The sequence below is a fragment of the Myotis davidii genome, unplaced genomic scaffold (assembly GCF_000327345.1).
Source record: "Myotis davidii unplaced genomic scaffold, ASM32734v1 scaffold699, whole genome shotgun sequence".
NCBI classification, from domain to species: Eukaryota; Metazoa; Chordata; class Mammalia; order Chiroptera; family Vespertilionidae; genus Myotis; species Myotis davidii.
This window is the reverse complement of record NW_006291007.1, coordinates 2,871,938-2,887,468: the sequence shown is the minus strand read 5'-3', so window position 1 is coordinate 2,887,468 and position 15,531 is coordinate 2,871,938. Positions and strand designations below refer to the sequence as shown.

Below are 15,531 nucleotides of genomic sequence, written 5' to 3'. Positions count from 1 at the left end.
GCATTATGTTTGTAAATACCTGGTATTTACATGATAGTTCTTAAAATGTACTTCAAAAGTAATAATCTTATAACAGATTTTAGGTTGACTTTTGTCTGACATTTTTAGTGTTTATTAAAGGAATTTATATTGCTCCAGAGCATTGTTATGGAAGATTATTGAGTAGCGCATATTTGTGACCATTTAAGTAAGGGTAAGTGAGCTCTGATGTATAGCAGTGTTAATTGTCCAGGGTTCTAGTGGCAGAGGTAGGATTTAGGCCTAGAACCTTTGACACCAGCGCACACCTTATTCACCACTACTTTATCCCTTATGTATTTGCTTTTGTGTTTGTATTATTTGAATCCTCTTGACGGGTGATAAATAAGTTCCTTGTAAAATAGAAGCTTTAAGGGTTGATGGATGAATGTCTGTCTTTTTCTTTTTAATCCTTACCCAAGGATATGTGTGTATTGACTTGAGAGAGTGAGAGAGCGAGAGCGAGAGCGAGCGAGCGAGAGAGAGAGAGAGAGAGAGAGAGAGAAACTTCGCTGTGACAGATAAACATCTGTAGATTGCCTCCAACAACCAGGGATTGAACCCACGACCTTTCGGTGTACGGGACAATGCTCCAACCAACTGAGCCACACCGGCCAGGGCTGAATGTATAGCTTACGAGCTTGAGAATTAGATGCTGAGAACTAATGCATTTTGAAATACGTATGGAGCCCAGTAATGTTCTTGTCCTGGTGGCAAATAATGAGCCCACCTCCATTAATAAGGCCATCATTTCCTTAAAAGGAAGTATTATCTAATTACGGTAAGGCTAGATAATGCTTCTAAGGACTAGAGTCGGTGTAGTGGACATACGTTGTACTTGTAAACGCCCTGAGTTTTCCATCTGCATGTCTGCTAGTAATGTTAGTGGAATCCATAGGTTGCTGATAAAAGATGTAATTCATAATTTTACTTCCCCCATATCTCTAAGATATTTCTAAATATTTATATGACAACATTTAATTTTTGGCACCTTTAGAGTGAAAGACATTAACTCTGAGAAACCTTTTGTGAAATACGAGTTTTTTAGAAGATGGTAGTGTGTGACAGAGTAGAAAACATCTAAGCAGTTAGCCTCTCTCAGCGATGGTGAAGATACTAGATCAGTGATTGGGAGGAAGTGGGAACGGCTTACCCATTTAGAAAAGTAATGCATTTTAAAACCATTTAGGGATTATTTCAAATAACCCCTTTTCTTCATGGGGAAATTCCCTGACATAGTGAGCCAATTAGGTTTGCTGGGGCAGAAAAATGTTCAAGTGACACCGTACTAGTCAACATAGGAGAGGAATTGCTGTATTGAAGCTTAACAGTGATTTTTCCGTAAGCCCGATGCTTAAAAAGAGAGAGAAAAGAACACATTAGATGATTGTTGTTGTTGTGTGTGTGTGTGTGTGTCCGTCTGTCTGTCTCTGTCTCAATAGAAATGTTCCCAACCCTGGAAACAATTTTATCTTAATTTTAAAATTTCTTGGGAAGGAGTATAACTATTTCTGTACTTTTCCCAACTAGGAATGCTTGAAATAGATTCTTCCTTATGTCTCCCAAATTAAATACCTCGTTTGTGGCTTACCCACTTCAGTTATGCTGTCTTGCATTTTAATCTAGTCTTGTTTCAGGACTTCTTTCTCTGACTCTTGGCTATTATGTTTGTCTCTAATTCAAAAGGTGGCTTACTTTTATATTTGTAGAAAATTATTGATTTTCTTCTAGTGGGAGTTGGGGGTCCCAGTACAATTTGATTTGGAGTGTTAAGATTTGTTTCATGCCCAGTAGTCCTGTTGTCTGTTTTATTGGGTTCATCATCTGGTTGCAGCACCGAATGAATCCCATCCTTTTTCCCTTTCTCCTTTCCTTTCCCTCCCTCCCTTAGTACTCCCCATGGCTTTATCCTGACACTAATCTTATTTTTAATTTAGGTAAGTCAGTTTCTAATGTGCAAAAAATAAGTTTTCCTCTGCCGCACATGAAGACTTTTAATTCTGTAAATATTTAAATTTCCATGAATAAATGGTTTATTAAATATACACTAAAACTATTCCTTTATGTGACTTTAAACCTCAATTTTTTATTGTGTTTTAATACTTTTCTTAAGTGCAAAAGGCAAAACCATTAAACTGTCCTTATTAAAATGCAAAGCCTAGTGTCTTCTAGCTTTTTGAAGAGCTTTTGTCCATTATATAATCTGTAAAGTAGCCAAGAGTTCCTTAGAAGCAGGACATCATTTAGATTTAAAACAATTATGGCTTGTGTGTAAAAGAAAGATGTGGCATAATCATTCATGGGGTGGCAACCACAGTTTTACTTTACTAGCAAAATCCTTGGATACCTCCAACATTTCATTTACTGCAAAGACTTTACCAGGGTCCTGTACCTGGGACAAAAATGATTAGGTCATTTACAGTCGACCATGTAGATTAAGTTGATGTGACTAGGAAGCCAAATGACACAGTTATGAGCATAGAGACCATTTATTTCCCTCCCCCCCAGATGTTTGACAGTGTAAACATACATAAAATACATATTAAAGTTTAGATGCTTTATATTTTGTGCAATAAATTGAAGCCTTAAAAAGAAAATATTTCATTAAAAAAAGAAATGCATTAGTTTTACTTAAGACAGTAAAATATAGCAGCAAGTACCAAGACATTGTGCACTTCTTTTATTTAAGACAAGTTATTTCATTTACATCAGAGTCAGAAGGGTAACACTGGCTTTCTGAATATTTAATATAGCTTGAATCACTGGCTAGATAGGGGCATATTTTCCCAACTATACATCAGGGAGGAGTTCTTTCATTAGTTTCAGAAAATGCAGACCCTCAGATGGCCAGCATGACCGCAGCATTGAGCATTAAGAGAAACGAAGCATTTACTTTCCAAGCACTTGCCGCAGAAGGTAAGCGAGTCTTTACATTTGTGGTGGTCTCTTCCCTCCGTAAGTTAAGGGTTGTGCTTTGTTGAGGCATTTCTGAGAAATTATTTGGCATGCCACTAGTAATACTTAGGGTCATGGGTGTTGGGGATGATTTTGTTGAGCTAGTGAGGCTTGTGTTTGTAACCATTCCATCTTGGAGATGAATAGTTAGAGTTGCAGCTGCTGCTTCATGTGAATCGGTCATTTCTGTGGATGTGTCTTCTGGATAGGGCACAAAAGCCTTGTCAGTGCTAGTCAAGGTGGTGTCTTTGCTTAGAGTGGCGCCAAATGTTGTTTCCTTTGCTCGATATTGTTTGGGTATTTTGGTCACTTTGGATTGAGTTACTATACTCAGAGAGTTAATGGTGCCCACTGTCTGCACGCCACTTACAGGGAACAAGCTTGAGGTAAATGCAGAGGGTGTGGGGTGTGTGTTATGTTCCTGCAGAGATGACACTTGGCCAGGACAGGGGGCTCCTATCACATGGGCTTTTGTCTGTATCATCCACTTCAGTAAGTAGGTAATGTTTTGTTTGTGGTCACATGACCACCTGTTATTGTAAAGGGTTATCTCTTGCAACTGAAAGAGTTGGTCAAAAGCTTGATCTGGAATGAATGTGAATTTGTTGCTGTGCAGGTAGAGATGTGTGAGGTTTGTCAGGCTTCCTAACGTTCCTGGGAGGATTTGTGTCAAGGAATTGTTAGACAGGTCCACCGTATGTAGTTTGGAGGGCATGTTGGTTGGAACCGTCCAAAGTTTGTTACTACTCAGGTTGAGAACCTCAAGACTTCTTAGTGTATTTTTAATGAGGACAACCTTTTCCAGCATATTCTTAGAAACATCCAGGTATTTAAGGTTCCACTGATAGGCAGTATCAGATTTGTCAAGCAGTTTAATGTTGTTGTTAGCAGCAGACATATTCCAGAGGGACCGAGGTAACTGAGCAGGGAGGCTTTCAAGCCTGTTGTGTGAAATGTCCAGGGTCCTCAGATTGGTGTATTGGGTTAACTGGTTATGCAGATCAGTAAAGTGGTTATAAGACAGATTTAAATGGATAATATTCTCTTGCAGTCCAGAAGGTAATGTACTCAAGTTTCTGCCTGAACAGTCCACATGCCTGTGCCTTTCTGTGCATATACATTGGAGAGGACAAATGCATAAAATACCCGGTGTGAGAAACAGAAGGATGAACAGGCTGGGAGACATTTTCAGTATCTGATATTCCATCAAAGCCTAGAAACAAACAGATACACCCTTCTTTTAATATGCAAATACAATTAGGCATCTGCATGAGTCCATTAGCATTAGGCAAAATTTTCAATAAACCTCGTTGTTGTTGAGTCCTTTTATAATTGTTCCAGTGATTAAACTAACAAAGATCCCCTTCATTTATAGTCCAAATGCTTAATCCTTCAATTGAGGCTATGTGCAGAGATTGTCTCTCCCTACTCTCCCTGCATTTTCTCTTTTATTTTTTCCCTTCTTTTCTTATTTATCTTTCCAGAGCCTTAATATTATAAAATGGCCTTCTCTACAAATAGTCAGAATCTTAGGCTAGTACTGTCTTTGAAAATATTCTTTTTATTCAGAAGGGGAAAATGGCTGTCGTGTCTTTTTTTCAATCTCTGCAGTAATGTAATAGTCAACGAGTGTGTGTAGGGTGAAATTTTATTTAGATATTAGAGCAATACTTAGAGATTTATCTTTGTGTTTTTAGGATAAATATATCCTCGCAAAGCATTTTAAGGCACTTGCAAAATCCAAACCAACACCGTACTTTCAAACCTCACATTTTATAAAGTGATTTTTTTTTTCTGTATATCTCAGTGCCGATTCTAAAAGAAAACAAGTGTATATTTACAAAGTGAATGAATATTGACAAGAAATTCCTCCACTGACACTGCAGCAAATTTCTGATGCATGCACTTGCTATTGAATATATATTCAATCCTAAGGTTGACTTTTTCTTAAAGAAAAAAAAAAAAGAAAGAAAAACTCCAAGGTCCATTTTTTACTGATTTAAATAACATCTTACCATAGTGTCGTCTTCAGCATCAGCATCTCATTTTTCTCCGGGAAACTTAAGCTTAAAGGTCGCCTTGTTCTGGAGAGTAGGAACCGCTTCTGGCCGTGGGCTGTGCTTGCCTGCTCAGCTGCATTGTGTTGCTGTGAGCTGGAGCTCTGCAACCACCTGATCAGTACCACATAGGAGGACTGCAGAGCTGTCATTGGTGCTGACTCAAATTTATTGCAAGAGGTGCACACGCTACAAAATGGACAAAAAAACACACGTTTTTCCTCTAAATTTATAGCATTAAGCATATCTATATAGTTTAGATTTGCTATAGGATGAAATGCCTCAGGCACATTAGACCTGGCCCTTACTCATTCCTGGGTATTTGTCTGAGCTTAAGTTCCACATTTTAACATTTGCCTCGTGAAGAATTTGTGGTTCTTCTTAATGCTTCTACTCTTCATTCTTTTTACATGTTGAAAATGATTTTGACCTTCCTCGTGGATGGTTTTCTACGATATTAGTTTAACTATTTTTAACTCCTACCTTTTTATGTGTGTGTCACTGTTTAAAATAACAATACAAACTGCTTGATTTTTATGTATTCCCCCAACATGATGGTTATTATGTATAATCAGTTTTTCAAATTTATCAACCACTTAAATGTTCATCTTCCTTTGGGGAAGTAAGAAATACTTAAAGATGATTATTTTGTCTTTATCTTTCTGATATAAAGAATCATTTTCCCAGGCTACACACAAGCAAGGCTACATTTTTTAATGAACATCTTATGTGTTTAATTATCAGTTCGTATGGTAAAATAAATATGTCTTATTTTATGACCTTAGGGTTAAGGGTACCTTTTTTCTTTTTCTTTTTTATGAAACTGCTTAGTGAGTGGCTATAAGTATTGTTTTCTCCAGAGACATCTTTGATACTATATGAATGACCATCTATCTGATTTTATGTTTTAAAAACAACGGCATCAATTTCAGGTGATTTCTTCAAACTGTTTTACATTTTATCTTCTGAGAAAGCAATTTATACTTTTAAAATTATGTGAAATAATGTAAAAAGGAAAACTTTTGGTCATGAGTTTAATAAAATGAGACCAGAATTATGATAGCTTCTGCCCCACTCTTTAGTGGACTGATTGCATAATCTGTTAAAACTTGTGTAATTTCCAGAGTAGTCAGTTTACCTTAGAAAAGAAAGCCAATATAGGTAATTCATTACAAATTGTTACCATTTAAAAACCAGGAATTCTTAGCATATTACATTTAAGGAAAATCTCTTTATGCCTAGTTAATAAATCCTCTGCTTTTCTCTAAGTTAAATTTGCCATTATTTTACCCCAATTAGAATTAGTATTAAAATTTGAAATTTATTTTCTTAGGAAGCTAACTATAATCTAGGAGTCACCTTTTGTATAAAGTTAATGTTCCTCGAAAAGTATCTACATTTTAAAAGTCTGCAGTGTTAGAAGTTTATTATTGATTAGGTACTTTATTCCCACATCACTTTGAGGATTCATTCTTGGACTCTTAATAAGATTTTTTTCTATGGATTTCAGAAACCAGTCATCAATCTTATGATTTAAAAATGTTAAAAATACTCCATTCAGCAATATTGTTGTGGAAATAGGAAATGTTTTGACATTTAAGTTTCTTCTGTTTCAGTTCATACTCTGTTACACTTCAAGGGATGTGGCTGAGGGTCAACTTACCAAACACTTAAACCTCTTCTTTTAATTTTAGGAAGTCTCATATCAAAGTAGAGTTACCCAGTTCCATTATACTTACCAGTACCTAAGTTTGAAAGAAAGAGCATATTATTTCATTAACTATTGGATTCAAATGAATTTGGGTTTAGGATGTATTAAGATTAGATTCTGCTACATATAATTTAAAAATTCCAATAATACTGGCAGTGTTTTTTATTTTTAAGTTTGGGGATATACCAAGTTGTTTCTTCTTATTCAAAAATTATTATGAAATTCTCAAAAAGAAAAAGGGGGAACATTTTAATGTATTTGAATTGTACCAAACTGTCCTTATCTTATGGTTTTAGAAATTCTTTTGAAATAAAATAGTATATTACTGTTACTCCAAAAATAATTTTTTTCTGGCTTAAGAGTTTTTTACAACTTATTTTAGGTATTATTCAGACACATTACATTTTACATAAGTCTGTGAAGTCCAGAATTACAGCTATTTAGGCAACTATTGTATTCTAGACTAAGTAGTAAATTCATTTACATATTCTTTTGTGAAACACACTGTCCTAAAATAGATTACGCCAACATTTTTAAAAGCATAACAAATTACCTGCCAGGGAACAACTATCCCATGTTAATCAACAGTTTGGAAAGCCAATCATTTTATCTGTATTTCTTGTTAACACTTGTGCTTATTTGAAACTAAAAATACTATATTCTCTACTTTTGGTAATATAGTTGGCTCTTCAGACTGAATTTCCCGCTAAAAACAGCTAAGAGTACTGAATAAAGTATTTTAAAAGCATGGAAGAACTGACAAGGTAGAAATTATCACGTCAAAATCCAAATGGATTAGTTTCTCTCCCACCTCCTTACCCCTTTTCTCTCCATGTTGCCCAAACTCAGTGATTTGTTTTCTAGAAAGTCCTTCCTCTGGATTTATCTGTTTGCTTCCTTGTGAAGATTTAATTTGTTTCTCTATCCCCCCATATTTCCTATAAATGGTTCCTAACAGCATTAACATAATCACTTATTTGTATCATCCTGTAATAGTTTCAAAACAATACCAGTATTGCTGCAGACAATTAGATTACAAACTACTGAGTAAAGTTTAAGATTTCTTTGCTGCTCTATTTGTTCTTAGAACATATTTCACCAAGGATGTATAGTCAATTCTGTATTCTAATGCAACGTGAAATAATTGTTTTCTCTATATTTTTATATAAACTTTACATAGTTAGGTTCATTTGTTTCCAGTTAGCTATCAACTTTTAGGGTTAGCTAAGTCAAAACTATACAACAAGGTATATTCAGAGAACTCTTGCTTCTGTATCCCATCCACCCGATTCTCTTCCTCCTCCTGTTGGTGACTATTTTTGGTTGTTTCTTATCAGTATTTCTTTTTGCAAACATACAAAAATATGTATTACATGTTCTTATCCCCTTATATAAAAGGTTGCATACTAAATATATTGTTACACATCTTGTTGTTGTTTTTTAAATAATATATCTGGAAGATCACTCCATATCAATACATAGGGATCTTTCTTATGTACATTATCATACTGCCTTTGGGAGTAAACCATGGTTTATTCAACCAAGCCCCTATTGATGGGCATATGGGTTCTGCTATTACAAATAATGCCACAGTGAATACCCTTGCACCTAAGTATGTTTATATTTTGCCTAATGAATCTTTGCAAAAGATTTCTAGAAGTGGAATTGCTCTATAAGAGGGTAAATGCATTTGGAATTTTTCTGGTTATTACTAAATTCCTCTCTCTAGACCAGTGCTTCTCAGCCTTCTGGCCCTTTAAATACAGTTCCTCGTGTTGTGACCCAACCATAAAATTATTTTCATTGCTACTTCATAACTGTAATTTTGCTACTGTTATGAATCGTAATGTAAATATCTGATATGCAGGATGGTCTTAGGCGACCCCTGTGAAAGGTTCGTTCGACCCCCAGAGGGGTCGCGACCCACAGGTTGAGAACCGCTGCTCTAGACTATACCATTTTGCAGTCCCACCAGCAATGTGTCAGGGTGTCTAGTTCTATACAGCCTCACTCTAGGCTTTGTTGTTGAACCTTGGATTTATATGGATGAAGGTATTAGCATCTCAGTATAATTTAAATGCATCTCTCTTATTATGAGGAAAGTTTAATATCTTTATATATGTTTTTAAGGACTATTTAAATTTTTGCTTCTCTTACTGTCTTTTATATGTTTTGCATATTTTTTCTGTTGTGTTGTGGGTCTTTCCTACCCCATTCTGTATTTGGGAGTTTTGTGTATGTTTTAAATTTTAGTAGCCCTTTGACTTAATTTAGATTGTGATTTTTTTTTTCAGTTTGCCATTTGTCTTTTGAATTTACTATGGTGATTTTTTATGTTTGTTCTTGCCATTTAAAAGTTTTCTATAATTGGATTTTTCTTTTCTTTTTTTTGCTTCTTGATTTTGAGTGTCAGCTAGGAAGGTTATTCTCATTTCCAAATTACAAACAAGTCTTCGGGTTACGACTCACGTATGTCGTTTCATTGCCATCTCCCATTTATTTATTTAAAAAAAAGTTCAGTCATTTTGTCGTATGTACATATGTGCTTTGGTTTTTATTATTTATTTACCACAAATAAAAGTCAGGAATTGTTATCTTTCTTTTAAATGTTTTTCACTGTTTCACTTCATTACTGCTGTGTATGTGCTCCATGTGAGTGATATAGGTGCTTATGTAGGTGGGTTCCAACTACATCGCGCCATAGGAACGGATCTCTGACGTAACCCGAGGACATACTGTATAAAAGAATATACTGATATTTTCACCTATTACTTACATAATTTCATTTTTTATATTTAGATCTCTGGTCTATTTGGTGTTTATTCCAATGTAGTGTGACTTATAGATACAATTTTATTTTTTTTCCAAATACATATCCAACTGTTTCAATATTTTTCCTCACTGATTTGAGATTGGAATCTATTTTTAGATCTGTTCCATTGATCTGTGTCCAGTCATGTGCCAGTATCACACTGTTTTAATGCTGGTGTCCAAATACTTTGCTACTTAACGTTTTTATCAGAACGAGGTAACAACAAGTACAGGTCACCGTCTTTTATTTCGTTGTATCCCCGCCACCAACACTGAATGAAATACATATTTAATATATGTTTGTTGCAGTGCATGAAGTAGGCACTCTTTGGTCTTCTATTAGCGAAAAGGATGCTGAACAAACTCAGCTTTTAATACCACTTCTAAACAAGTCACTTACTCTCTCTGGGTGTGTTTTCTCAGCAATTAACAAATAAAAGGGGTTGAACTAGATGGTCATCTGGGTTGTTTCTGAATCTATTTAATGCTGATATGGTAAGAGCACTATGGTATGCTGTATATAGGTAGTTCAGTCTGCTTTTAATTACCCTATGCCTTGTTGTTTTACCATATTCATGAAATAAACTTTCTCTTCTGGGTCCTGGTACTTTAATCTTTTCAGTAAGTTTTTCTTTGGCCCAACATTTTCTTCTATTCTTTATTTCTTTTATTGGTTTGCATATCTTTCTGTTGATTAAGCAAGAATTGCCACTGTTGGGCTGCTCAGCTTCCACCTACCTCAGTAGGGGAAAATTGCATGCAGTAAATGGGAATTATTTCCCCCCTCAGAGACTTTCTTAAAACACAAAACAAAACAAAAAATCAACAACAAAACCACCTGCTAGCAGTAGTCTATTTTATTGTATAAAGGACAAAAGGAGAAAAGTTGCCTGTAGTATTTGAAGAAATCAGACAAGACTATGACCAGATCATCAGTTTTTAATTTATTTATGAGAGTTGGTATTTCCTTATATTTCCCAATACTCATCCTTCAGGAGGTCAGGAAAGAAGGTGATAAAAAAGAAAGACCCTGATAGGTAACAATCTTATATGTAAAATGAGAAAGATTATGATGATTTTAAGGCAAGTTAAAGTCTTAATTAGTATAAAAACATGTCTTATTTACCATAACTAGATTACTTAAAATTCAAAAGAAAAATGGGAAATTATCAAACTCCTGATTACTACTGGGCAAATTAACCTTAAAAGTTCAAAGTTTGAAAAACTCATGAAAGAAAATTTTTAATGTGGAAGACAGAGAGAACCAATGTAGTATGACAGCAAACAGCATACTTATTCAGGAAAAGTAAGCAGCTCAAGGAAGTGTTTCTGCAGATAAAATATTTTTTTAAATATATTTTATTGATTTTTTTACCGAGAGGGAGGGAGAGGGATAGAGAGTTAGAAACATTGATGAGAGAGAAACATCGACCAGCTGCCTCCTGCACACTCCCTGTTGGGGATGTGCCCGCAACCAAGGTACATGCCCTTGACTGAAATTGAACCTGGGACCTTTCGGTCTGCAGGCTGATGCTCTATCCACTGAGCCAAACCGGTTAGGGCTGCAAATAAAATATTTTAATGGTCAATGAGGGATGGCTTAAAAGATTTAAAGAGAAACATTGTATGTAAAATTTCAGTGTCCAAAAGCCTGCTAGTTTTTATTAGATATGGAACTTAGTTTCTTGAACACCATGCTACAATAAATTCTATTTTTGTTCAGAAAAATCCCAGAACTATGAGAGGTTCCAACATTAAACTACCAATAAGGTCACCACACTTCATTCTAAGTGACTGTTTCCCCCAGGAAGGGGGAGGTAAGGAGAGTGAATATATGCTTGTTGGGCAACGGAGCGCTATTGCGGGCCCTGGCTGACATCTGCATAAGGGTAGGCCCTGAACACACTCCAGCTTTGACAAAGATTGGGTTCATTCGTACTCTGATAACTCAGGTTTATCACTTGTCTGGTAATTGATAAAAAGAAATTCTGCATAAGAAAGATGGTTAAAGAGTTTAAATGTATGGTGCTTAAATGTCAAGTATGAATTTTATGAAAGTTGAGAACCATCTGTATTTCGATACAATATGTTTTTCTTGGGAAAATCATACAAATTTGAAAGGAAGCCATAGAAGTGTTTTTGTTTTCTTTGTAAAATTTCATTTTGTTAGAGTTCTTCAGGCATATAAAGAGGCTAGTTTCAAAATTTGTGCTCCCCCAATAAGGTAGGAAAATGTCTACATTTTATGGTACATGCCCATTTTTTCCTGAGTAAATTTCCCCAACCCCCAAATTTGATATTTTAGTGTGTTTGCTTTACTATTTCCAATGAGAGCTAAAAGGAAATTTCTCCATTTTTAAACATGCATTTTAATCACTCATCCCCATGAACTTAGAATATTTATTTTAATACTAGAGGTATTAATTTAAAATTTGGAGCTTTGTTTACAACTTTGAAATGGAAAAATAAAATTTTATTTATTCAAGGTAACTTGATACACAGCTTTTGGGAGGGGGGAACTATTGGGTGATACCAAGTATACATAGGTTATTCATTTCCAAAATGGTTAAGTTATTGACACATATACCATCCACATATGTAAAATATACTCTACATTAAAGTTAGAGGCTATAGCCAGTCAATAGATCACTGTTATATATTAAAAAAAAAAATTAAGCTTTACCTATGCACATGGGCTTTGGGCAGATTTTAAGTAGTTCCTGAATAAAAATCAAAATTGGCTATCAGTTGCCACTTAATATCTTTCATCACATGAAGAAAAACAAAAGATAGAGAGTCCTTTGAAAAGGATGAAAAATCAGCTAATAAGCAAGCTGTGATGTTTATAACAGTTCTGCAGGTGGGGGTGGCAGGGATTCATTGAGATCTTGCTCAGAGTTAGGAAGAATACATAACTCCTGACATTGGATCTCATTGTTGGAATCTTCAAGGGTTTTCATCAGATCTGGTGGCAGGTTCAAGTTAGGTGAGTCAAGGGGAGGCGGAAGTGACTGTTCGTACTCAGAATTATGATCTTCACAGACTTGACTGAGACAGTCCAGAGATGGTGGGAGATTGGTGGAATCATTTGGAAGAGGAGATACCGTTGTCGTTGTCATTGTGGGTTCGTCAGGTGTGTTACTCTCCTGTCCTTCCAAATCAAGAAGGGGAGGTGGAGGAGGCAGATCTGCGTCATCTGAAGAAACGGCAGTGCCAATTGTTGATCCACCAGCACTATCCTCAGATGTACCATTTCCTTGATCTTTTATTTTCTCTGTTTTGAGGTTGTTGGAATCATCAATGTTTTCACTTGATTCAAACAACTTAATTTCTAAGTCATCTGCTAAAAGTGTGCTTTTGCCTGGTTTCCAGGCCATAAGTGAAATAATTGATTTGCGTTTTGTGGATACTTCATTCTCTCTGATGTTATCCAAACATATATCAGGGGTTTCACCATCAGCGAATGGAGATCTGCCTGCCCAATTTTGGTCATTTAAAACTGGTTTTCTAAAGCATTTGCATAGCACAATCATGATAATCGCTACCAACATAGAAACCAGAATTACACCAACTATTATGGCAGCTGTTGAACTAGAATTGCTTTTATGTGGCATTTGTGTGTTACCAGTATCTTTTGTGATGAATCCTGGTGTAAACCTAGGTGAACTTTTGACAGCTGGTGTTGGTTGTATGGATAGATTTTGAATAGTCGGTGGTACTGGTTTTCCAGAAGAGGTGTGAACAGTTGATGGTCGTTGAGTGGATTGATAGACAAATGGTGGCGATTGTCTGATAGAAGTATGGGCAGATGTTGGTAGTTGTCTGCCAGAGGTGAACACAGGTTGTGCTGTTTGTTTGGAGATGGTGTTGGCCGTGGGTGATGGTTGTCTGGTGATGTTATAGGTAAATGGTTGTCCAGCAGTAGTATGTGCTGCTGGTTTTCCAACAGCAACTGCTGTTGTTGGTTGTCCAGCAGCAACTTTGGCAGTTGATGGTCCAGAGGAAATGTCGTTGAGTTGTGTTGATTGACCCAAAGGGTTCCCTGTTGTGTTTTGAGAATTAGCCAAGACATATGGCATTGGTGATGTAAGTAAAGCAGACTGTGGTTGTGACTCTGTTGCATTTGCATTTGTCTCTGAGGAAAATGTATTGTTCAGGTATCCACAAAACAAAATTAAGATGAAATACTTGGGATCCATTTCAGAATGTTTCCTTTTTACCACTGGTTTTATAATGAAAAGAAAAAAGACAGACAATTAGGTCGCATTTGAAGTCTGGCATAAAGTAGTTAGGTACCTGATAAGTATTTATTATTCCTAATTTAGACTTGATACACTAAAGGCTAGTGTAAACAACTCTTGAATATACTCTAATTTACCATACAACATTTGGATCTTACAACCAGTGTTTTCTCTTAATTGTTTCATAAGATCTGTACGTGGCCCTGCTTCATTACGTTACAATCCTTCATTTCACAAACTTCTCAAATACATAAGCTCTGTATGCCGGTTCCATGTACTCCTTATTTTCTCTTTCTTTGTGACTTGAAGTACATTGATTCTGATGCCTTGAAGGGTACCAGAAACCATCTATTATTTTATCCAAAGATCTTTTCTTTCTCTTTCTTTTTTCCCCTCTTTGACTATATTTATCTTAACTAACTATTCCTTCACTGCTATTCAAAGAGCTCTTTATAGTAGTCTTCCTTTTGTGTTTATCTCACTAGCTCCTGTTTTTCTCTTGTCTCCTAAATATTGGCACTTGATAGTTAGTCCTCATGTTATCTACTTTTCTTTGTTCCTGAGTCTATAAGATTTCAGCTCTGTCCTTTATGCCAAAACTCCCAAACATGCACATCCAACCCAAACCTCCTTCATTCTAGTTCCATTTGGGTGACTTGTTGGTGGACATTTCCATGTATGCATCCCACTATCAGCAAATTCAACATTTACAACAGAATACCTCTTCATCTCAACACTGACTCTCCCAACTTCTCTGTTTTAATGGTAATACCTGTGTACGTTTCTTATGCACAGAGTCTATTTTATGAGTAATCTTTGCAACATTATCATTGTTTAGCATTATAAATTTTATGTTAGCACCTCATATTTTTAAAGGATTCAGCTCAGAGTCCATGGCTCAAAATCCCAAAGTGAGCTTTGAATCTGGATGAGTCAGTTTTACACAGTTGGTAAAGGAGTTGTGCTGCTGCTTTCATTCATTTATTGATAAACATCATCTTTTTGTCAGGCCCCCTTCTAGGTTTAGAAGGAAGGTTAGGGGAACGATTTTAGTTGTAGAAACAAACAAGTAATAAATAATTACAATAATTTGATGAGTTTTCTCATAAAGGTATGCAGGAGATACACAAAGGAACCAATCTAGCCTGGGAAGGCTTTAGGGAAGGTTTCTCAGAGAAGTAAAACTTGAACTGAATCTTGAAAGATATGTAATTAAGCAAATAAAATATTACATCTGGGGGAACATCCATGAGAATTAGTCACTTAATCTGTCCTGTTCTCAATTGTCTTATCTCTAAAGTGAGGAGTTATAGTAAGACTATGTTCTGTGTGTAATATTCGTGTTTCACACACTCATTAATCACAGTGGTAACTATTCAGTTATTTTTTTACCTTAGGGGGGAAAAAGTCTCAGTGTTTTAGATCCCAGTAAATATGATTAGAAACCATGGTTTTTCTTGATTCGTAGGCCAATCTGAGAGGGATTTGATGTTCTGTACAAGGTACAATAAAGGGAGAAGAGGAGCTCCCTCAACTTGTGCAAATAAGTAGATTTCAGTGTGTTTGAGTAGTTTTCATTACTTACTCCCCTATTACTTGGTACACAATGATGACAAATTGTCCTATTTTCATAGAAAAGAATGATTTTTTTTCCTGTACAGTCTCTTTTATTTTCTCTCAAACATTCCAGCCTAAAATTTAAAATATTTCTTCTTTAAACTCTCTCCTGCACACCGCT

General features: G+C 35.7%; 3 protein-coding genes across 3 annotated transcripts in view; 1 reads left to right on the top strand and 2 right to left on the bottom strand.

Annotated features, from left to right (window-relative positions):
• NF1 (neurofibromin 1) overlaps nucleotides 1-15,531 on the top strand; it is a 187,721-nt gene that overhangs the window by 115,005 nt on the left and 57,185 nt on the right. The window lies entirely within an intron of this gene.
• Nucleotides 2,492-5,218, bottom strand: OMG (oligodendrocyte myelin glycoprotein). The gene is made up of 2 exons (XM_006764044.2): nucleotides 4,989-5,218; nucleotides 2,492-4,186 (listed from the first exon to the last, which is right to left on the bottom strand). The coding sequence occupies exons 1-2, from the start codon at nucleotides 4,989-4,991 to the stop codon at nucleotides 2,858-2,860; spliced, it is 1,332 nt and encodes a 443-aa protein (XP_006764107.1). The 5' UTR covers nucleotides 4,992-5,218; the 3' UTR covers nucleotides 2,492-2,857.
• Nucleotides 11,704-15,531, bottom strand: part of EVI2B (ecotropic viral integration site 2B) — an 8,500-nt gene continuing 4,672 nt past the window's right edge. Inside the window, exon 2 of the mRNA XM_006764045.2 lies at nucleotides 11,704-13,774. Coding sequence (XP_006764108.1) covers nucleotides 12,396-13,751 — 1,356 coding nt within the window. The 5' untranslated portion in view covers nucleotides 13,752-13,774 and the 3' untranslated portion in view covers nucleotides 11,704-12,395. The remainder of the gene's footprint in view (nucleotides 13,775-15,531) is intronic.